This window comes from Urocitellus parryii, chromosome 12 (genome assembly GCF_045843805.1).
Source record: "Urocitellus parryii isolate mUroPar1 chromosome 12, mUroPar1.hap1, whole genome shotgun sequence".
Taxonomy (NCBI): Eukaryota; Metazoa; Chordata; class Mammalia; order Rodentia; family Sciuridae; genus Urocitellus; species Urocitellus parryii.
The window spans coordinates 93,453,273-93,477,030 of record NC_135542.1 but is presented as its reverse complement, the minus strand read 5'-3'; the positions used below and the strand labels follow the sequence as shown (position 1 = coordinate 93,477,030).

The 23,758-nt window shown below is 45.5% G+C and overlaps 2 protein-coding genes across 2 annotated transcripts; one reads left to right on the top strand and one right to left on the bottom strand.

Moving 5' to 3' along the window:
* The first annotated feature begins 51 nt into the window (after positions 1-51).
* Positions 52-20,099, top strand: Loxl3 (lysyl oxidase like 3). The gene is made up of 14 exons (XM_026397429.2): positions 52-121; positions 1,418-1,742; positions 3,394-3,557; positions 4,198-4,412; positions 16,560-16,779; positions 17,005-17,185; positions 17,323-17,477; positions 17,709-17,876; positions 18,011-18,173; positions 18,373-18,616; positions 18,717-18,832; positions 18,917-19,053; positions 19,157-19,268; positions 19,719-20,099. The coding sequence occupies exons 2-14, from the start codon at positions 1,430-1,432 to the stop codon at positions 19,790-19,792; spliced, it is 2,262 nt and encodes a 753-aa protein (XP_026253214.1). The 5' UTR covers positions 52-121; positions 1,418-1,429; the 3' UTR covers positions 19,793-20,099.
* Positions 20,100-20,247: 148 nt separating this feature from the next.
* Positions 20,248-23,675, bottom strand: Htra2 (HtrA serine peptidase 2). Its single transcript, XM_026397430.2, has 8 exons — positions 23,043-23,675; positions 22,734-22,938; positions 22,452-22,646; positions 22,203-22,235; positions 21,895-22,000; positions 21,514-21,583; positions 20,680-20,775; positions 20,248-20,582 (listed from the first exon to the last, which is right to left on the bottom strand). Exons 1-8 carry the CDS (start codon positions 23,546-23,548, stop codon positions 20,417-20,419), a joined length of 1,377 nt encoding a protein of 458 aa, XP_026253215.1. The 5' UTR covers positions 23,549-23,675; the 3' UTR covers positions 20,248-20,416.
* Between the last annotated feature and the right edge of the window lie 83 nt (positions 23,676-23,758).

Below are 23,758 nucleotides of genomic sequence, written 5' to 3'. Positions count from 1 at the left end.
GGGAGAGAGGGGGGGTCCAGTCTCCCCTGGCCGAGCACTTTTTTTTTTTTTTTTAAGTCCTAGCACTAATCTCCAGGACCAGGACTCTTCTCCCAGTCCCTAGGGCCCTGTCCAGCCAAAGGTAGGGGAGGCAAGCTGCCTGAGAAAGGGGAATTTGGGATGTAGAGGATGTGGAGGGACCAAGGAAAAGGGGTGGTGTGGGATGGAGTCGGGGAAACCAACCAACTGAGAGTTTTATTATTGTCAAAGGGGAATGAGACACAAGAAGAGTGGGGAAAAGAACAAATATCGAAGGTGGGGGGTGCAGGGTGTTTCATGAAGGGCAGCTGGGAGGCAGGGGGCTCCTCTGTGAGGCCCTACCCCTGAGCCCCAAAGCCAAATGTTCCCAAAACAAAGCTGTCTTGTTGAGCTGTTTGTCTGGTTTGGGGAAAGCATGTTCAGGGAGCCCCCTCTCTGTGGAGGGGTTGTTCTCAGCCCTGGACAGAGAAGGCCTTGGGCAAAGAGTGGAGAGCGCACCCTGGCCTCCCGTTGCCCGGTGACAGCCACACTGGTGTGAGCAGAAGGCTTGGACTACCCCACCCCATCCCCTGCCCAGCATGAGGCCTAGCGTTACTGGGCTCCTTGACCCTGCAGGGCATCTGAAAGTCTGTGTGCTGAGAAGGGAATGCAGCGGTTTCTCCACAAGCCCTTTGCGGCTGCCCTCCCTGCCTGGGAAAGAGACAAAAATTTGCAGATAGGAATCTGCCCAGATAGGACTCCCACTCAAGGGTTCTGAGGGTCTCCCAGTCTCCCTTTGCCTGTCTCTCTCCACAATCTGTATAGCTGTCTGTCATTTGTCTGGCTAATCGGGGTCATCCCTACTCTGCCTTCTCCTTGGATCTTGTCAATTCCTCTCCTCACATGTCTTCTGTCCCTCTCCCTCACTCCTCATTACTGTGTGCATGATTCTTTTCCCTGTCATTTTCCATCCATCTTCAGCGTGTCTCTCTCCACCGTCTCTTTCTGTGTTGCCCCCTTCATTCCCACAGTCTCCCTTCCTCTCACATCCTGTCTGGGTCTTCCTCTCTGTGTGTCTTTTCTCAGTCTCTCTTTATCGTGACCATTCTCTGACTCTTGGTCTCTAACTTCTGTCTTCTGATCTCTGGGTCTCTAAGACTGGTGAATGGGGATAAATGAAGATGATGGCAAACTAGGGAAGGACATGTGGGTTGTAACTACTTATTATGAGTTTTATTATTTCCAAAAGGGAAAGAGAACCCCTTCCCACACCCCAATCTGTATCCCTCTTTGACTTTGTGTCTCTGCCTTCATTTAGAGTGTGTTTCTATCTCTCAGTCATTAAGGGAATCTCCTTCCCCACAACTCCTCCCTCCTTTCTCTGACTCTGGGCTTTACACACTCTCTCTGGGGTGTCCAGGCGTTTCCTGCCATGCGACCTGTCAGCATCTGGCTGTGGAGCCCATGGGGCCTGCTACTGTACCTCATGTGCAGCTTGTGCTTGGGGTCTCCGTCCCCTTCCACGGGCCCTGAGAAGAAGGCAGGAAGCCAGGGACTGCGGTTCCGGCTGGCTGGCTTCCCCAGGAAACCCTATGAGGGCCGAGTGGAGATACAGCGAGCTGGTGAATGGGGCACCATCTGTGATGATGACTTCACACTGCAGGCTGCCCATGTCCTCTGCCGTGAGCTGGGCTTCACAGAGGCCACAGGCTGGACCCACAGTGCCAAATATGGCCCTGGAACAGGTAGGTCAGTAATACTCCGGACATAGTCTTGGTATTACCTGAGTGTGGACTAAGTGCAGGGAGAGAGAACACCAGAATGGCACAGCCACTAGGGCATACAGCATCAAGAACAGCCAGCTTCATGTAAACCCATAGGTGACAAACTAGCCAACATAGTTACTTCCAGATCTGTGACCTCAGGCTAGTCGCTGCTTTCTATGAGCCTCACATGCACCATGTGCACAATGACTAGATTATTTCTAAGTTTCTTTCTGCTGCAAAAAGATAATTGTAAAAAAAAAAAAAAAAAAAAAAAAAAAAAAAAAAAAAAAAACATGCACAAGGACAGCCCAGATACAGGTGAGTCTTGTAATGATTAAAGTAAAGTTGGTTTCAAGGGAAGCTGAGAGCTAGTAAATGATGTATGGATGTTCCAATGTCAGAAAGAAGCACAGATACTGCAGCTAACAGAATCAAACTAGAACTAGCATATAGAGGTTGAGGGGGTAGGCTTAAGAGAAATTCTCATTGAGGTCCGGAGGTTCTTCACCATATGAACCCATAGTGGAAATGATGGACAGAAGCGAGTGTAGCCTGCAACTGATCCACCAGTTCCCACTAGCTAGACCAGTTTTGGAATAAGGTGTCCCATGCAGACGTCACATTTTAAGAGGAACGGTAGAAAATGGAAATATTTTCAGGGAAGAGCTGCCTAGATGTGAAAGATTCAGAAGCCTAGTTTCAGGGGGAGTAGCTTAAGAAACCAGAGGTGGTTTGGTATAAAAAGAAAAGGTCTTGAATAGCAATTACATGATAGTTGTCTACAAATATGGAAAGGACAGTCATGTGACTGAGGGACTGAAAAGACTGAATCAGACATGGTTCAGGAAAGTTATAAAGAGTCACAAGGAAAAAAAAGAAAAAGAACAAAAAAGAATCACAAGGACTTTTTTGATGGTTACACACACAGTCTGTTGGGAAGGAGAAAAGTATCCCAGCAGAAACTGGGTAAGTTCTATCAGGGTGTAAATGAGGGGGGTCCCTGCATCTTGGCAGGAATCGACAACTTTCAGGTTCTGCCCAATTCTGAGAGGACATCTATAAGAATTCAGTATGGTCCAGACAGAGAAAAGAACAAGAGACTATGTGGCAACATAGACAGGACAAGCACATAGGAGAATAACAGGATGAGGAGAAAGGATCTTAGATTTCCAGGTGTCATGGACAGACCAAACTCCTAAACCCCATTCTTTGACAATGTGGTTTAAGCAAGTCACTTAATTTCTCTGAACTCAGTCTATTCATATAAAATGGTCTTCTGGCAGCTCTGTTCTAAGAATGGTTAATTATATATACACACATGGTAGAGCACCTGGCACACAGTATATACTTGATTAATTATAACTATCATGGAATGGGTAAGAACTGATCAGAACTTCAGTGTTGGTTCTTAGTTTTTTATTCACCTTGTTAAATTATTGAGTATTCTCAGATCACTACCAATCTTCCATCAATCTTATGTCCTTTACTTTTCCCCACCATGGTCCCTTGTTCCTTCTCATGGCCAGATGGCCAGGTGTAAGGCCCTGATGTTCACTCTTCCCAGTATCCCCCTTACTCCATCCTTCTTTCCCAAACTTCTCTCTACCCTCATCCCCCACCCCTTCCATAGGCCGCATCTGGCTGGACAACCTGAGCTGCAGTGGAACTGAGCAGAGTGTGACTGAATGTGCCTCCCGGGGTTGGGGAAACAGTGATTGTACCCATGATGAGGATGCCGGAGTCATCTGCAAGGACCAGCGCCTACCTGGATTCTCAGATTCCAATGTCATTGAGGTCTGCTGTACATACCACTCACACACACATATGCACCTATCAGGATGGCCAGACAGCAGGAACTGTAGGATGGTCTTATGTAGTTAAAGAAGGTATTAAAGATTAAAGGTAGAGGGTCCCATAGGCCACCCCCATGAGATGGTTTGAATTGGTGGGAGGCTTGGAGGTAGTGAACAAATGATAGAGCTTCTAGGAGCTGTATAATCCAGTGTTGACGTTTTTTAGCATTAGCATTCAAGGTACTAAACTTGGCATGAGCTTCTCCAACTCATCCCAGGACACCCCAAGGAGGCATCCTGCTCTCCTGGAACATCTCCCTTCTTATTTTCTACTCCTTCAAAGCCATTTCCTTTATGGAGTGCCCACTCCTGCTCCATAAAGGCAGACCTAAGTCTTCCTTCCTCAGTGTCTCCTGGCAGCTTTGGCCATTTCTCAGTGCCATGTCCCTGCACTCTTGTGGTTGTAGAAGAGTCCATAAACTTCATACTGACAGCAGGCATGACATCCTTCTTAACCTGCTGCAGTCCCATCCCACCACTGAGTTTACAGCAAGCACACTGAATTGGGGTTCCTTAAAGTTGGCAGGATATATGAGAGATGATACTGGGATTCCTTCCCCTTTTTGCGGTTCCATTGCCAGGTAGAACATCACCTACAAGTAGAGGAAGTGCGACTTCGACCAGCTGTTGGGTGGGGCAGACGACCCCTGCCTGTGACTGAAGGCCTAGTTGAAGTCAGGCTTCCAGATGGCTGGTCTCAAGTGTGTGACAAAGGATGGAGTGCCCACAACAGCCACGTGGTCTGCGGGATGTTGGGCTTCCCTGGAGAAAAGAGGGTCAACACTGCGTTCTACAGGTGAGGGGCGCTGGCCATGGGTGGAACGAACCGAGGCTGGGTCATGTTCCTTGAGGAATGGTGTTCAGCGACCTCTGAAAGGGTCTGAAGCTTTGGGGGGACACGGGGGTCTGGAATAATGAAGAAACTAGGAAACTGTTGCTAAGAGACCGTGTGGGACCATGAAGGGGTCCCCAAGGGAGATCTGAAATGGGGACTGTGAGGTTCCCGCTCCGGCGCGTCGGAGCCAGGGGACTGCTGAGTGGCTGCTGGGGTGACGTCAGCGGTCGACAGGCAGATTCCCTGGGCCTCGGAGCGCGCGGAGCCTCGCGATTTCCGAGTTCAGTGAGGGCGCGGCCCGCCACTCCGGGCTGCGCCTGGGTGTGTCTGGCGCGGACTGGACGCCCGGGCCTTCTGTGAGCGCGAGTCATCAGGACTCTGGGGAAGTTCTCCCAAACATCCTTTGGCCCAGGCGCCCGACCCTCTCCACCTAGTTTCCAGGGTCATCCTGGTAACGGTTCTGTGCTTACAAGGTCTCCTTTCCTTGGAGCATCTAAAGTGGTCATTTTGAGAAACGGATTTTGGGAGCCATACATGTATTTGGAAATCTTTCCACTGTCTGTCTATAATCTATTTCACAGGCCCAAAATGCTTATTTTCTTCAGCTCTTGGTCAGTTTTGCTAAAAGCCCTCTTGACATTTAGATGATTTTCCACTGAGTACACTACTTCAGATGTGGTCTGATAGGGCAAGGCACAAAAATTTGCATTGCTTTTCTGTTGAGATAGCATCCCACTGCTTACATGGGACTTGTAATCACCTAAAACCGATTCAGATCTTTGCTTATCTTTAATACTGATGGAGAGGCCTTTTTGAACATGAATATATGTTGAGTTTACCCTATTGGGTTTTTTTTAATATTTTTTAATTGTAGTTGGTACAATATCTTTATTTATTTTTATGTGGTGCTGAGGATGGAACCCAGTACTTCACATGTGCAAGTCAAGTGCTTTACCACTGAGCTAAAGCCACAGCCCCTGAGTTGCTTTTTTTGGTGGGGTGAAGGGGTTGATATGTCATTTAAAAGCCATCTCATGCTGCTCCTGTGATATAATCTAGAGTTTTGACATGATTTCCCCTCTGTCACCCCTGCCAGCCTTCTCTGGTGGACAGACATGATAGCTATGCCTTCTGGCTTCCTCAATATGACCATAAAAACCATTGCTGAAATGTTTAAAACTAAAGTTTTTTTCTTGCTGAGTATGGTGGCACATGCCTGTAATCCCAGCTATTCAGGAGGCTAAGGCAGGAAGATCACAAGTTGAAGGCCAGCCTCAGCAATTTAGCCAGGCCCTAAGCAACTTAGCATGACTCTGTATCAAAATAAAAAATAAAAAGGGTTGAGGATATAATTGGCTCAGTGGTAAAGCACCTCTGGGTTCAATCCCCAATACCAAATAAATAAAGCCTAATTCTTGCAAAAAATTTCCTCTAGATTTATACCAAGCCTCTAACAATTAGTTGTGAAGATTTATGAAGAAACACAGAACATTACAATGATGTAACCTACATTTTGCCATCCTATCTAAAATGAAATAATGGAAGGTTTTGTTGGTCTTTGCTAAAATCCAGATACACCATGTTCACAGCCAACTCCAGCCTTCAAATTTACTAATTCTGTCACTGAAGGAAATAATAATGGTTTGAATATATTTTTATTGAAATCCTTTTAGATCTGTAAGGATCTTTTTTCCTAAATGCTCACAAACTTTCTATTTACTAAGTTATTCTTGAGTGTTATATATCTGTAGATTTTCCTTTTGTTTATTTTTAACAATATATTATCTAATCTCAACATATTATCTAATAATATATTATCTAATCTCCCATCTTTTCCATATTCCTTAAATTTTCCTTGACTTGGCAGTGTGACACATCTGCAAGTTCTATCAGCTCTGGGAAATATGCTTTATCTGGTCTGGAGAATGAAACCATTTTAAAACAGCTATGTGCTGTATTTCTTTACTATCCTCCATTTGAGGCTATATTTCATTCTCTGTGCTTGTTCTTTACCTTTCCTAATTCAAACATCAGGTTCTGAAAGAACAGTAGGACTTAAATAGCAGTCATTCCAAGTGAAGTGAATAGCATGAACAAAGTTTTAAAGATTCATTCATTCAACGTTTATTTATTGAAACCCTACATGTGCCAAGTGTTGTTGTAGACACTAGGGATTCAACAGTGAACAAAACACAAAAATATCTGATTTCATGGACTAAGGGAGAATCAGAAAACAAGTAAAATCATAAAATGTAAGGATGGTAATGAGTACAATAAATAAAAATAAAGCAGGAAAGGGAATGAAGAAGTAGAAGTGGGACTGCAGTTTTAATAGAGTGGTCAGAGCTAGGCATGGTTACACATGCTTGCAGTCCCAGCAACTGGGGAGGCTGGGGCAGAAAGATTGCAAGTTCAAGGTCAGCCTTAGCAATTTGGCCAGAAACCCTCAGCAATTTAGTGAGACCCTGCCTCAAAATAAAAAGTAAAATCATTTAAAGGAGTTAAGGACATAAGTTATGCAGACATATAGATAAGCATTTCCAGAAAAAGAGATCATAAATAAAAAGATTCTGGGGACTGTGTTAGTGTAGTGGGGAGGAGAAAAGGCATTATTATTCTCCAGGGGGCCATTGTGGCTGCAGCTGTGAACAAAGGTGATAAGTGGGGCTATTTGGGACATTGGCTTTTACTCTGTAAGATAAGGAACAGAGTAAAAGTAGGGTTTGAACAGAGGTGTGATATCTGAACTCTGTTTTTAACCTCTTCCATTGACTGCTTTATTAGTAGATGCTAGGGAGGCATTAGGCACAAAAAGACAGGGTAACTAGTAGAGGTTATTAGACAAAGTAAAAGGTGATGGTGACCAATGGACATCGTGGAAAATGATCCAATTTTGTGTGTAGTTGCAGGATTGACAGGACTTGCTGATGAAATCAGCATCCTGTGAGAGAAAGAGGAGTTAAGTATCATTCCATAGGTTTTGGCCTCAGCTAAGAATAGTATTAGCCTTCTCTGTTAAGGAAGACAGTGGGTGGGACATGTTTTCTTGGAGATAGAGAGAGGCATGGAGATTAGAAACTTGGTTTTGGACCTTTTAAATTTGAGGTTCTTTAAGATATTGAAATGGTAATGTTGAAGAAGGCAACTGGATATGTGACTCTAGAGTTCAGTTAAATAAAGGTATATAAAGGCCTGGGCTGAGGGTGTGTAGCTCAGTTGAAGAGCACTTCCCTAATATATATGAAACTCTGGGTTTAATCCTCAGTACTGGGAGAAATAATAGGAATACAAAGTCTAAAAACTGGAAAACATCACCAAAAGATTGAGTATACATTAAAAGGGTGGGGGGAAAAGTCCAAGGACTGAACCTCAGGAGGCTTCAGTATTAAGAGGCCAGGAAGATAAGATGAAATGGAAATAATGACATAAGGTAGATAGAAACACTATCAGAAGAGTGTGGTAACCTAGAAGCCAGAAAAGGAGCTTCAAGGAGAGAGTGACTATATCAGTGCCACTGAGAGATCTAAAAACATGAGGACTAAGAAATGAACATTTGACTTTGAAACATGAAAGTCATTGTTGACTGGGACAGAGATGATAATGAAAACGATATACTTAGAAGATAGGAAACGAGAGTAGGGTTTTGCTGAGAAATAATGAAAGAGAGATCAGAATGAATAGAATGAGACCATAAAATGGAATTTTTAGTGCCAGATTTGAAGGTTTGACCATTGCCTTGTAGAAAAAAAGGTTAACAATAAAGGTATTTGGGATAGGAAGTGATAAAAAAAAAAAAGCCAGTGTTTTTTAAGGTTTGCATGATAGTAGTGAGTGGAGAGAGCAAGGTCTAGATGCAGCAAACTAGTTAGAAGTTTGTTGTAAAAATGAAACTGATTAGGAGAATGAAAGCCAAGTTAGAAGGAAATGAATAGATGTAAGATTAATAGGATAAAATTAGAGAAGAGACACCTAAGATGATTCTGAAACTGCCTGAGAGAATCAGATGTCTCCTGGCTTCAGGTTAATGGAAATAGCTTTAGAGATGGACCATGCCTGGGAAGCCCTAGAGAACCTGTAATTGCCCCAGATATGTATAGCCTGAAGTGGTTTTCACAGAGCAGGAATATTTGCTGTACATTTGGAATCTCATAATGAATCTGGGATCCGAAGGCTGTGGAAGGAGATATACTAAAGCACAGAGGTCATTGTTAGTGGAGAAAGAGATTACAAAAGTCCTGGGAGACTCTGTGTTGATGATGAGTCATAGATCTTCTTTCACAGGTCTTGTCAGACAGAGGGAGCATCCTTAGAGGTAATACAATTATGAAAGATAGCCAAGACAGTATGAACAAACGTTCCCTCCTTCGAGGGAAAAAAATTGATTTGCTGGCTTTTAGTGGAAGTCGAAGAGATCATAACCTAATATATTTATCATTTTTTAAACTTGTTGGAGTAGTTCTACCCTACAGCATGTGCAAGTTTTAGAATTTTAGAAGAGAAGAATGTTCAGATAATTGAACTATTTACTGCTTTTGTACATGTAATGAAATTGAGGCTCTAAGAGCTTCACTGCTGTTTAAGAAGTCATTCTTTAGCTCATTTCAGTTTGATAGATATTTATTGAACTGCTACTCTTTGCCAAGCACTGCCCAAGGTGCTGAGAATATAAAGGTAAATGAATGATGAGAAAGGTAATTACACACCAGCTCACAGAAGACCTTATAGGCCATGTAAAGTATTCAGGACTTTATAATAACAGTAATGGGAAGCCATTAAAGTGTGTTCTAATGAAAAGGGCTGTGAGATGACATGATCAGGTTTGTGACTCCAGACCATCATTTTCATTGCATTTCTGAAAATAGTTTGGAGAAAAGTAAGAGTGAATGGATTGGATAGATATAAAGGAAGTAAAATTGACAAGACTGAGTTATTGATTGACTTCAGGAGCCAAGGAAAGAAGTCAAGGTTGACTCCTAGGTTTTTGGAGTGACTTTTGCTAAGAAGGTTTTTTGGTTTGCTTGTTTGTTTGTTTTTGGATCTATATTATATTTTTCAATGACTTCAAGATATCTAATCAGAGATGGGCACAGTGGTACAAGCCTGTAATTCCAGTGGCTTAGAAGGCTGAAGCAAGAGAATCACAGAGTCCAAAGCCAGCTCTGTAAAAGTGAGGCACTAAGCAACTCAGTGAGATCCTGTCTCTAAATAGTATACAAAATAGTGCTGGGGTTGTGGCTCAGTGGTCGAGTGTCCCTGAGTTCAATCCCCAGTACAAAAAAAAAAAAAGGCTATCTAAGCAGAAACAAGAAGAAGGCAGTGGAATATATAAGGTACGATATGAATGAGACCATATAAGTATGGAGTGAGAAGTATGTCATCTGAATTTAAAAATGTAAAATTGAGAAACAAGTATGGAGTGAGAAGAATACCTATCAAAGGGTTTTTTGGTTTTTTCTGCTTTTGTTTTTGTTATTGGTTTTTTTGTTTTGTTTTTTTTTTGTTTTTTTTTGTTTTTTTTTTTTTTTTTGTGTGTGTGTGTGTGTGTTATTTTGTTTGCAATACTAGGGATTGAACCTGGGAGTTTTACCACTGAGCTACATCCCCTTTTTCTTTTCTTTCTTTTTTTTTTTTTTTTGGTATCTTTTTTTTTTTTTTGAGGTAGAGTCTTGCTCAGTTGCTTAGGGCCTTACTAAGTTGCTGAGGCTAGCCTCAACCTTGTGATCCTACTGCCTCAGCCTCCCAAGTCACTGGGATCACAGGTGTGTGTCATCATACCCAGTTCCCCACCCCTTTTTTATTTTTCATTTTGAGACAGGGTCTCCCTAAGTTGCCCAGATTGGCCTCAAATTTACAACCTCCTGCCTCAGATTCTGGAGTAGCTGGAATTTCAGATGTGCACCATCACATCTGGCAAGAGCTCTGAAAATTTAAATGACAAGATAAACTAGAAGCCTGCAAAGACCAAGAAAGAGCAAGTAGAATTAGGAATAAAACCAGGTTATTGTAGTTTTATGGTATCCAAAGAAAGAGAAAAGACAGGAGAATCAGATGGATGGTGAAGTCTGTAAGATGAAGGCTGAAAGATGTTATCTGAATTTAACAATGTAAAAGTGATTGCAGAATGGTGGGTAGAGAAAATAAGAGAGAGTAGGTTAAGGAATGAGTAGAGAAAGAGGACATAGAAATGGTGAGGACTGAAATTTCTTCTGATCTTCTGGAGTCACAAACCTGGAATTTTTTGCTGTGGAAAGGTATTGGATGAAAAGGGTGTGTTTGTGTGCATGTGTGGTGTCTGTGTATGTGTGTGGTAAAGATTTGCCCATGTAAAAGAATTTAGTTGAGAAGAAGTTGTGTGTGAGAAGAAAATAATTGTAAGAGATGGAATTCAGAAACATTTGTGGGGAATGGCCTTAGAAAAGAAACAATTTGATGGAATAAGAAGTTGTAAAGATGGAGGCAGGATTTATGTTTGATGGTTGAAGAAAGAAACCAATAATAGTGAGAAACAAGCACATATATAAATGAAGACATGTATATCAAGACAAATATGAACAAAGATCCTAAAGAATCACCAAATCATTTATAAAACATTTAATAGATAGAAATTTAATAAGATGAAATATTTTAAACTACACACACACACACACACACACACACACACACACACAACTACCTTACAAGATTCTTAACTTAGAAAAGATGGTTTTGGTTTTGGTTTGTTTTGTTTCAGTTCTGGGAATCAAACCCAGGACTTCAAATGCTAGGCAGATGCTCTACCACTGAATTACATCCTTAGCCCATGAGGTATGTCTAAATTTCCAGATAATATTAAATTCTCAGTACTACACTGGAGCTCATGATGTTCTCTTTGGGTTAATTGGTCAAAGAAAATGCCAAAAGCATCCCATAGTAGACATATTGAGAAAAAGACATAAGAGAAAAAGTTTCACACCATATATATTTATAAGATGAAAGGTTCTAAACTCTCAGTAATGTCTCAAGAAAGGAAACTGAGAGTTGTATACTCCTTGGTAGGAATAGTAGATATTTTGGATGTTTTGATAAAAAGACCAACTAAGTAGATACTCAGAAAAAAGCTGGGGGAGGAAATGCCAAACACCTTCTAACCTGTTTAAAATGCATATATTAAAATCCTCGCGCACCTTCAGCAGTACACTATGACAAAATATGACTTCTCAAAAGAAACAGCAAGGCAGGAATAAATTTAAAGAAAGGACAACTAAGATGATGACAGGGAATTACATAAACTTAAAATAGCAGACAGACAAGACCTGCATTCATCTATATATAGTTAGACCAGACAAAGAGAGACCATAATTAAAGTCTTCAAATTTAAAGGGAGAAGAGGGATAGAAACAGACCTGGGCTCTGTGTGTTATGACATTAGACCTAATGAAACCCCTCAAAGTAGGATGTAGTGGCACACACCTGCAATCTCAGGAGGCTGAGGCAGGAGGGTGGCAAGTTTGAGGTCAGCCTCAGCAACTTAACAAGATTCTATGTCAAAACACAAAATGAGGGCTGGGGATGTGGCTCAAGTGGTAGCGCACTCGCCTGGCATGCGCCGGGTGCTGGGTTCGATCCTCAGCACCACATAAAAATAAAATAAAGATGTTATGTCCACCGAAAACTAAAAAATAAATATTAAAAACTCTCTCTCTCTCAAAAAAAAAGGGGGGGCATTGTGTTGTGTCCATCTATACCTAAAAAAAAACACAAAATGAAAAAAGGCTGGAGATGTAGCTCTGTGCTCAAGTGCCCCTAGATTCAATTCCCAGTCAAAAACAAACAAAAAACTGAGAATGAAATAAGTCAATTAACATCACTCTGAAATATTTATTTCCCTGGAAGTAAGTTTGGAAAATGAACTCAATTTGTGAATGACCAAAGCTTATGAGATTGGAACTTGAAGAGGAAGGGTACACTTCCCAATAAAGCCAATTTAATGTTCTCAGATATCCAGCCTTGGTCCTTGATCATGATCTTGCAGCTGGGACCCAGACAATGCCAGAGTCTTTCCTGGAGAGAGCACCCAAGGGAAAAAATGATGCAGTCAGCTTTCCCAGGCCTTCCCCAGGCTAGTCCTCTATCCTAGCCTGGTCAGTGTGGAAACCCTAATACCTTCCCAAGGTTTGCCATCAACATCTGGACCCAGGAGTCCCCCTTTCCCATCTGTCTTATCTAAGTTGGGACGCTGTTCTGGTGGTGGGACACTGTTCACCTGAGCTCACAGTCTTTGTTACTTCCTCCCTACCTGGTCATGAACTTGAGGCCAAATAGCTATGAAAAGTAGAGCCTTTGGAGTATCTGATGATAGAATATCCTGCCATCAGGAACCCATCTGACTGCTGGGAAAGAAATCTTGTCCCTCGTTCTGATGGCACTGACCTTTTCTATTTGTTTCTACACTGATCCTGACTACCATTGTCTCATCCTCACAGAAAGTTGAGGAAGCGAGCGGCCAAAGCCCGACGCTCCAAGTCCTTTGGAAGGTAATGGGGCAAAAGCCCCGGGACCTCCTGCACTCCCCTGAGGACCCAGGAGGTGGATGGATGGATGACAGACCATCCACGTCCATCCTAGAACCCAAGCTGATGGATTAGGAATGTGACTAGAGAATGGCCATTCCTGGGGGAAGGTGGGGAGGCAAGCATGTGGATGGGCAAGATTTGATTTTAGGAAACACAAGGAGGAAATAATGTAGAAATAACTAAGAAGTCCCTTATCATTATATTTCCTCCAAATAGCTTGGATTGCAGCCTCAGCCATCTGGATTCCTGCTTCTTCTCCCCAACTCTTCATCTTCCTTAGTTCACCTGCAATCTCATTCTCCCTCCTTCCTCAACCTTCCCTCAAACCTCCTCTTCTCTGCATGAGTTTTAAAACTGGATTTCCCATCACTATCGCTAAGTCCAGAGAATGACATGAGTTCCTGAAGTGCACACATTGATTGCCATATGTTTGGTGGTGTATGGGGAAGTCCAGCCACGCTTTACTTTGTCCCTTCCCACATTCTGCATGAAAGGTCCTTTCCAGAAACAGAAAATAACCTTCTACATCTCCTGGGTCACATATCTAACCACTACTCCCACCAACATCTTTCTCCTTTTTGCAGACCAGTCATCAAGCCTAAAGTCAAACCCAAATCCCGAGTGGGCAGGGGGCCAATCAAGAGGTAAATAAATTTGGGAATGGATGGAGAGGAGCAGGAGCACAGAATCATGAAGTTGGAGGAATCAGACTGTGGTCAGGGATGAATGCAAGAGAGCCCTCTTTGGCTGAAAGAGCTGACCAAGAGGTGGAGGAGCAGGAGCTATGACAAAGCCCTTTCCAGATTCTTTATAGAAATGTTAAGTAAGACTGGCCCCACATCAGTCTCTGGGGAATTTAGCTTGCATAAGATTTTTGCACTTTGTTCCACATGTTTGTCCCCTTCAGTGAGTTTTAGTAGATACACTGGCACTTTTCTCCTTCAGACACTGTACTTACCTCTCTCCCAAGAAGTTTGCCTAAGGGATCAGTGTTCCCATCCTACCTTTATGTAATTAGGTTTCTAAAATGCCACCTGTTTACCTGAAGTGGAGTGAGAAACTTTCCAGGAATGGAGTGAGATTCACAGTCCCTGCCTCTCTGGCCCTGCTCACACTATTAGACTCCCAGTTCCATGACTCTCTCCTGTGCCCCTTAAGAAGTTAAGGAAATGGGAAACTTCCAATCCTTCCTCCTGACTGATCTCTAAAAGGCAGTTTGCATGTTAAAATTAAGTCCTGCTGATGACTTCTTTAGCAGTGATCGAGGTACACAGAATTCAGCTCTTTCACTGTCCCCCTCCTTTCCTCAGCAAGTTCCAGGGTCACTCCTGGTATCCCTTATTCCCCAGTTTCTCCCTCTAGTGGTTGCAAAGTAGCTCAAAACTTGAGGGTGTTCTTGCAGTACCTGTCTTAGCTTAGGGTCATCTTTGCCTCACATGGCCATAGTCTGCACTTCCCTGACCCCAACATTAAAGCACACACTGCTGCATTGATTTTGTTCATTGTAGAGAACAGAAAAGAGAGAGTTTAGAAAATAGAAACTTTTTTCCTTTGATGGCCTCTCTGACATTTATTTGCAGCAGAACAGAACTTTGGGGTGGTACCTTATCTCTTTGATCTTCAGGATCCATTTCCCCTGAATTTCCAAAGATATTCTGTAAAATTTCCAGGCTTCCTTTGTCCATTTTGTTAGAAATGTTTCCTTCTTTCTTTGTCTTCCTAGCAAATGGCTTCAAGTCATTATATTCCTTCCTTCCACGTACATTGATAGGGCAGATTACCGCAATAATTCATCACCAGATCAGCCTCACAGGTCCATTCCACCTATCTGCTTCCCTTTATCTCTGGGCTCTACCCAGGTGTTCTGCAAAGAGGGTACTTTTCTTTTTTTTTTTTTTTTTAATTGGCAGTACTGGGTATTGAACCCAGGTTCGTTCTACCACTGAGCTGTATTCGCACATCCCCAGCCCTTTTAATTTGTTTTATTTTGAGGTAGGGTCTTACTACATTGCTAAGGCTGGCCTTGAACTTTTGGTCCTTCTACCTTAACCTCCAGAGTCTCTGGCATTACAGGTATGTGGCTTTTAAGGGTACTTCTATTCTCCCCACACCTCACTGCAATCTCTCATTGCACAAAGCCTCCCTTTCTTCCCCTCCTCAAGCATCTCTCTGCAGTATTATTTCCAAGCTTTACATTCTCTAATTTAGTCCTACTTTCCTGCTCAGATGTCTAAGGGACATCGTTGGGTTGAAACTGTAGAAGCATGGACATCTCATTAAAGACTTCTACAGCTCAGCTCAGATCCTAGGCTACCTTTGTCATTGTTATTCCCATCTACATTCCTTCTCTGACCATGCAATCCCTCCACTTTTGTCTGTCCTGCATTCATATGTCTTCATTCCTGCTTATGCCATCACCAGTCCTTCCTTTTTGTATTTTCTTTTTAGTTATACATGTCAGTAGAATGTATTTTGACATATCATACATCCATGGATTATAACTTTCCATTCTTGTGGTTATACATGATGTGGAGTTACACTGATCATGTATTCATATATGAATATAGAAAAGTTATGTCTGATTCATCCTATTGTCTTTCCCATTCCCATCCTCCCTCCCATCCCCCCATTCTCCTGTCCAATCCAGTGAACCTCCACTCCTCCCTCCACCCACCACCCCCATTTGTGAGTCAGCATCCACATATCAGAGAGAACATTTGGCCTTTGGTTTGGGGGGCATTAGCTTATTTCACTTAGCATGGTAGTCTCCAGTTCTATCCATTTACTGGAAGATGTCATAATTTCATTCTTTATAGCTGAGTAATACTCCTTTGTGTATATATACCACATTTTCTTTATCCATTTACCGATTGAAGGGCACCTAGGTTGGTTCCATAGCTTAGCTATTGTGAATTGAGCTTCTATGAATGTAGATATGGCCATGTCACTATAGTATGCCACCAGTCCTTCCTATGGCCACCATCTGGTCTGTTCTTCCTGTAACTGCTCACCATATTCTACCTTTCAGAGTTTCTGACCTGGAAGCCCCTCTGGCCTCTGGAAAGCCATTTAGATCCAAGATTTCCTCATCCTTTGTATCCTGACTTGCTCAGTTACTTCAGTCTCAGCATGATAGACAGTTCTACTCATTCTGGATATTCAGGATCTAGTTGGTGTTGGCCACTACCCACTGACTATTGCTTCTGACTGTATAGTTCTGGCTTCCCACTTGATTTGTACAGCAGCCTAAGCTCCTGGCTCCTTCATGAAACTACAAGGTTTCTGTCAAGCAAGTCAAGACTGGTTATCCTTTCCCTAGGGTTCTTTTGCTGCAGAAGTTCCCCAAGGACCCTCCTGTCTGGGTGGTCAAGGCACTTTCAGCTACACTCTTGGCAATTCCTGTGTCTCTCTCAAGAGAAACACAAAAGGGGGAAAGAGGGAATATGTGTTGATGAGAGGTTGGGGGATGGGGGAGCAATGGAGTGGGCAGAGGTTTGTGGGGCACAGAGGCAGGAGCATTGTTTTACCCTACTGCACCTCACTCCTGTCCCCCCAGGCTGCTGGCCCAGCGGCAGCAACACTCCTTTGGTCTGCATGGGGTGGCGTGCGTGGGCACGGAAGCCCACCTCTCCCTCTGTCCTCTGGAGTTCTATCGTGCCAATGAAACCACCAGGTGCCCTGGGGGGGCCCCTGCGGTGGTGAGCTGTGTGCCAGGCCCTCTCTACACGGCGTCCAGTGGCCAGAAGAAGCAACAACAGTCGAAGCCTCAGGGGGAGGTGTGTGAGACAGTGACTGACCTTTCCCAGCCCAGGTGGAAAACCCCTTAGTCTGGCCAACCCCCTCCCATTAAGCTCAGCCCTGACCTTTGAGAACAGAGAGGAACCTTCCAGGGGGTGGGCCACAGACCTGAGAACACCCACTCCCTCCCACCAAACATTCTACTTAGTCATGTCCAGGCTGTTTCCATTCACCTCTGCTGGGCACATCTCTCCCCTCTACAGGCACGTGTGCGTCTAAAAGGTGGAGCCCACCCTGGAGAGGGCCGGGTGGAAGTCCTGAAGGCTGGCACATGGGGCACAGTGTGTGACCGCAAGTGGGATCTGCAGGCAGCCAGTGTGGTGTGTCGGGAGCTGGGCTTTGGCAGTGCACGAGAGGCTCTGAGTGGTGCCCGCATGGGGCAGGGTGAGGGGGCAGGGAGATGGGAGGGAGAAGGAAGGAGGAGGTTCACATTCCCAGGGGGCATATTCCTTGGGAAGGTAGAGTTCCCTGGGCAATGAAGGTCTAATTACAAACTCCTGAGCTTTTATTTCTCACCCTAGGCATGGGTGCCATCCACTTGAGTGAAGTTCGATGTTCTGGCCAGGAGTCGTCTCTCTGGAAGTGTCCCTTTAAGAATATCACAGCTGAGGACTGTTCCCATAGCCAGGATGCTGGGGTGCGATGCAATCTGCCCTACACTGGGGTGGAGACCAAGGTCAGTCATACTTCCCACCTTTGTTTAGGTCTCCCATCTCTCATTTTATCCAGTCCTGACATCTATTCTTCAGCCTTATAGCCCCTAGTCCATTGTTCCATTGCCCTACCACCCTGCAGCTCCTTCTGCCCTCACCACTTGCTAGCTAAATCACTCTAGCCACAACCTTACTACAGACCCCACCACCCCACCCCAAAAGCTTCCCCTGGTGCTTCCATTCTGTCACTACAGATCCGACTCAGTGGGGGCCGCAGCCGACATGAGGGACGAGTTGAGGTGCAAGTAGGGGGACCTGGGCACCTTCGCTGGGGCCTCATCTGTGGGGATGACTGGGGGACACTGGAGGCCATGGTGGCCTGTAGGCAACTTGGTCTGGGCTACGCCAATCATGGTCTGCAGGTAAGTAGGAAGGAGAAGGGAAGCCAAAGCTATTGTCTCCAAAGCCTGTTTTGGGCAAAGGACTATGGAAATGAGTCCCTTGGCCAACAGGCTGGATCCTGGGGCCTCACAGAAATACCTACATATGTCCCCAGGAGACCTGGTACTGGGACTCCGGGAATATAACGGAGGTGGTGATGAGTGGAGTACGTTGCACAGGGACTGAGCTGTCCCTGGACCAATGTGCCCATCACAGCACCCACATCACCTGCAAGAGGACAGGGACCCGCTTCACTGCTGGAGTCATCTGTTCTGAGAGTGAGTGAAGGTTAGGGTGTCACAAGTGAAAGAAGGGAGACTCTGGGCCACCCTTTGTAAGGAGAGAGGGGACAATAATATGGAGGGGTTACTCCTTCCCCGTGGAAAATCAGTCTCACACTAAGGGGAATGGAAGCACCCCCATCTGTCCCTGCCCCTCAGCAGTGACTCCTATCCCTCTTCTTCCTTTCCCATGCAGCTGCCTCAGATTTGCTGCTGCATTCAGCTCTGGTGCAGGAGACAGCCTACATCGAGGACCGGCCCCTGCACATGTTGTACTGTGCTGCAGAAGAGAACTGCCTGGCCAGCTCTGCCCGTTTAGCCAATTGGCCTTATGGCCATCGGCGTTTGCTTAGATTCTCCTCCCAGATCCACAACCTGGGACGAGCTGACTTCAGGCCCAAGGCTGGGCGCCACTCCTGGGTGTGGCATGAATGCCATGGGTGAGAGGGCAGAGGGTGACAAGTAGAAGGGCAAGGTCACAGGGAGGAGGCAAGCCTGATGGAGTCAGGGAAAGAAACAGGAGTTCCCTTGTCCCCACAGGCATTACCACAGTATGGACATCTTCACTCATTATGATATCCTGACCCCCAACGGCACCAAGGTGGCTGAGGGCCACAAAGCTAGTTTCTGTCTAGAAGACACTGAGTGTCAGGAGGGTGAGTTGGGGATCAGAATATACTTCACCACTACCAAAGCACAGCATTTTTTTTTTTTTTACTAACATATGCCAATCCCTTCAGATGTCTCCAAGAGGTATGAGTGTGCCAACTTTGGAGAGCAGGGCATCACTGTAGGTTGCTGGGATCTCTACAGGCATGACATCGACTGTCAGTGGATTGACATCACAGATGTAAAGCCAGGAAACTACATTCTCCAGGTGCCTGGAGTCTGGGGCTTCCAGATGGCAGGTGGGATGGGTATTTCATACACATTTGGACTTGAGAATTGCAGCTGGGTCAAGTGGCCTTTTTAACCCACAGGTGGTCATCAACCCAAATTTTGAAGTAGCAGAGAGTGACTTCACCAACAATGCAATGAAATGTAACTGCAAATATGATGGACATCGCATCTGGGTGCACAACTGCCACATTGGTATTTGATGGGAAGAGCAATCCCAGGAGGATTGGGAGAAGGGAGGAAAGGCTTTCATTTGCTTTTCCCTAAGTGGTTTCTGCATCTCCCCCTGTGCATTTGTTTCATTTTGATTTTCATTTTTGCTTTTTGGTAACAGAGATTGAACCCAGTGGCACTTAACCACTAAGCCAATATATATATATACATATATATATATATATATATATATTTTTTTTTTTTTTTTTTCTGAGTTAGGGTCTCGCTAAGTTGCTGAGGCTGGCATTGAACTTGCAATTCTCCTGCTTCAGCCTCCCAAGCCACTGGGATTATAGGCATTACACCACTGTGCCCAGTTCCCATACACTTCCGGACCTCAGTCTCTCCACTTCTTCCAACCTTTCCCCACAATGGATCTATCTTCCTGCCCCCGTGCAGGACGATCCCCCACACTGCCTGTCTATTCTGCAGGTGATGCCTTCGGTGAAGAGGCCAACAGGAGGTTTGAGCGCTACCCTGGCCAGACTAGCAACCAGATCATCTAAAGGCTGGGCCACCACCCTCTTCTGCAAACCACCACTGGCCCCCAATGGCAGGGGTCTGAGGCTGCCATTACCTCAGGAGCTTACCACAGAAGGCCTGATGTCAACAGGCCTGCTGCACTCATCCACCTGTGCACTATGAATGTGGAACTGTCAAGTAGAAATTACTGCCCCCTTCCTAGGCCAGCTGTCAGTATTTGTGGCCAAGTATGGGGAATATCTGCTCCCAGGCCCAGCACCGAGCAGAACACACCACAAAGAGCAGCACCTGACTAACTGCCCAGAACAATAGATGTAAGCAGCTCCTTTTCTTGAATAGGGAAGTCAGGATGGTCAGCTCCCATAGCTCCCCTAATTTCAGGGGGCCTACAGCTTTACCTCTAGCCTTTAGGTGGGCAGAAAGATCCAGCCCCCCACCATTTTTGACTATAACATGTTGCTAGGTATAATTTTATTTTATATAAAAAGTGTTCTTGTGATTCTTCAGAGCCCAGGAATTGGTGCTGGTGATTGGAGGGACCTGCCCCCCACTGGTTCATTAAATCCTCTGCCCAGGTGCCCTCAGAATACAGGCTAGGAAGTCCAAGAGGAAATCCGAGCAAGAGCCTCACACTCTTGCTAATCCAGTCATTCTGTGACCTCAGGAGTCACATATAACGTCAGTGTTTCTGGCCCCCGCCGGATCCTCACTGCCAGCTGGGATTGGGTTCGAACAGCTTCATAAACATCTTCAGCATTTTGTACCAGCTGCTCCCCAATGGCCAAGATCACATCACCGGGTCGTAGACCAGCCCTGTGAAGAAAGATGGAGAAAAATGGAGTAGATATCCCACTTCAAGGACACATACACACCTCTCCCACCCCACCTCACAAAACAGTCTCTCCTTCACCTGTGTGCAGGGGAACCCAGGATGACTTTATGGATGAGCACACCATGTTGAACATCAGGAAAGCTTGGTTCTCGTAGCTGTAGTTCAGCAAGAATGCTGAAAGGACACAGATAACCCTATCAGTCACACCTAGCATTCTCCCCACTTCAAGACTCACTGACAAATGCATGGCTAGGACACACACTAGGTACTACAGATAAGAAGGCAGTTCCCTTTTTGCCTTCTAGCAGTTAGGAAGTACAATATGTACATAAAAGAAAACTGATTCCAAATGACACACAGAATTAAATCAATAGCACTAATGTCATTCTAGAATCCTAAGAAAAGCTTTAAGGGGGCAATAGAACTCAGGCTGAGCCTAAGGATGGGTCTGATATTTATATAAAACAAGAACAACATAAATAGAGATAAAGGAGTGGGAAATCAGGTTGGCTGGAACAAAGTATTCCTGTAGGAAGTAACAGAAGTCAAATCTAGAAAGCTGTTAGAGACAAGTGGAAAATGGCCATTAAGTGCCAGATTAATGGATTAAAAACTAAATCACAACAGTAACAGGATGGAATCTATCCAGTAACAGGGATACAGGTAGAACAGGTAGTATAAAAAAGTCAAGTTGATAAGAGGGAACAACTTTTTTGACAGTGAGAGGCAGCTCATCTTAAATGAAGACAGAAGTGAGAACAAAGCTCAATACAGGATCAGTAGCTCATCACTGTAGTGAGGGGAGAAGTTTCAAAGGGAGAATGGGTAAAAGAGACCTGTCATCTGGAGATGGGAGTAAGCAAACAGCTTCAACCAAGTGGCCCTACATGTCACTATTCCTAATGCTCATACCTGGGAGTAAGAGTCAGCATCATCACTCCAATATAACGGCGCTGGCACCCACTGATTCCAAACCAGGAGTCTATGAAAGGGAAACAAAAAAGTCCCACTCAGCTACATCCTTCCTTCCCCTCCCTCTCCTTCCAATAGAATTCCCCTCCAGTGGGCTGGGGCTGTGGCTCAGAGGTAGAGCACTTGCCTGGCATGTGTGAGGCACTGGGTTTGATCCTCAGCACCACGTATAAATAAATAAAATAAAGGTCTATCAACAACTAAAAAAAGAATATTAAAAAAAAAAAGAATTCCTCTTCAGTAAGTCCTAAGGAATGCCCCTCCCCTGTATCCCATCCACCATTGTAAAGGTATCCCTTTCCCTCTAAGTCAAGCTCTCACTTTTCTTTTCCCCACGATGCAAAAACTCTCTAAGGCGATCAGAAGGGATAGCAAAGGAGATTCCAGCTGTGACCTTCATGGTATTCACTCCAATCACCTCCCCATCCTGCAGGGACACAACCCAAATAGATAGTAAGAGTGGGAACACCTGAACAGGAGTAGCAGAGACTATTGAGGGGATATGATTGGACACTGGAAGATGGGCAACAGCGATGGCACAGAAACTTGTATTTGTAAGTCAGAGGAAAAAAACCACCATTTCTACTCTGTCCTGAGGCAGGAATTCTTAGAAGAAAGATCACACTCACCAGGTTAACCAGGGGACCTCCAGAGTTTCCAAACTGCAGGACAAGAAGAAAATATGGAAGAGTTCTAGGGATTCTAAGCCTGGGGACATAACCAAGTTATAGGCATTTTCTCCAAATTGTCTTCCCTCCCAGCCCTTGAATGAGAGGCTGCCTTTTTGCAGCCCAACCTCTGAATATAGGCTCATAAGTTGGCTCCTGTACTACACATACACCAATCCCATCTGTCATTTCTCACATATCAGGACGTACATCAATAGCTGCATCAGTTTGAATGTATTCCACATTGGTTTGGGGGAGTCCCAGGTCTCTGGCTGGACGTTGAGCAGAGCTGACAATGCCAGATGTGATCGTGTTCTGCAGTGCAAACGGACTTCCCATGGCAACAACAAACTCCCCTTGCCGGACATCAGCGGACCGTCCCAGGGGCAATGTGGGGAGAGGCTCCTAAGGAAGAAAGAGGCAGGGGGACTGTCATCTAGAGATGAGAGTAAGCAAATAGCTCCAACCAGACGTGACTTACTCCAACCCCACCTTGGTCTGAATCCTCAGCGTGGCAATGTCTGCCACGGGATCCACAGCTGTGACCATGGCCTCATATGTGTCGCCACTAGGCAGCCTCACACGGACTCGGCGCCGATCGGCCACCACATGGGCATTGGTAACAATGAGCCCGTCAGCAGCTACCACAAATCCTGAGCCGTTCGAGATAGGGACTTCACGGCCAGAGAAAGGGTGCCTGAAATAGGAAAGGGAACCATGGAGATGAGGAAGCTCCCATTCCTCCCGTTCACCCGCCCTTGGGCCGCGACTAGGATGCTTCCAATTCTATCCCACCATTACCGGTCCAGGATCTCGATATAAACCACGGCAGGTGCCGTCTTCTCCACTACATCTGCGATGAAATTGTACTGGCTCCGGGGTGAGGAGGGTGGCGGAGCAGGGACAGCAGCAAGGACCGATGGGGGACCCCGACCCCCGCCCCACAACAGCAGCAGCACAGCCCCCCCAGCGCCCAGCGCTACCGCCAGCCACACGCGCGAGCGGGTTCCAGGGGTCCCCGAGGACTCCTGGGTCCGGGGATCTGGAGTCTCAGCAGTTAGTCGTGCCCGGGGGTCCGGGGTCCCAGACGTCAGACATGCCCGCGACTCAGGGACCCCCACAGACAACCGGGCCCGGAGACCGGGGGTCCCATAAGTCACCCGGGCCTGGAGGTCAGGAGTGCCTGACGTCAGCAGGGCCCGGAGGTCAGGGGTCAACAAGGGTCCCTTACCCCAGAGAATACCCCCCAAAGCCCGCAATCCGCGGAGGCTCCAGCCTGCACCCTGCCCCGCCCTCAACGCAGCCATCAGCTCCGCCTCGGTTGCCTCCTCGCCCGCCCTACTCAAAGGCGGTGCCCCGGACGCTAGCAGGCGGACAGCGGGAAGCGGGGCACGCTGGTACCTGAAGTCCTCCAGAAGTGCACGCCGGGACCCAGGATTCCCGGAGGCCGACTCCGCCCCGCTCCACGAATGCCGGGAATTGTGGTCCCGGTGGGACGCTAGTTCTTAGGCTGCCCA

Coding starts and splice junctions, on each gene's coding strand:
- Loxl3 (XM_026397429.2), top strand. CDS start 1,430: ATGCGACCTGTCAGCATCTGGCTGTGGAGCCCATGGGGCCTGCTACTG. Junction 4,413..16,559: donor GTCAACACTGCGTTCTACAG/GTGAGGGGCGCT, acceptor CTGTCCCCCCAG/GCTGCTGGCCCAGCGGCAGC. Junction 17,877..18,010: donor ACGCCAATCATGGTCTGCAG/GTAAGTAGGAAG, acceptor ATATGTCCCCAG/GAGACCTGGTACTGGGACTC.
- Htra2 (XM_026397430.2), bottom strand. CDS start 23,548: ATGGCTGCGTTGAGGGCGGGGCAGGGTGCAGGCTGGAGCCTCCGCGGA. Junction 22,939..23,042: donor TATATCGAGATCCTGGACCG/GTAATGGTGGGA, acceptor TTCCTATTTCAG/GCACCCTTTCTCTGGCCGTG. Junction 22,647..22,733: donor CGCTGAGGATTCAGACCAAG/GTGGGGTTGGAG, acceptor TTTCTTCCTTAG/GAGCCTCTCCCCACATTGCC.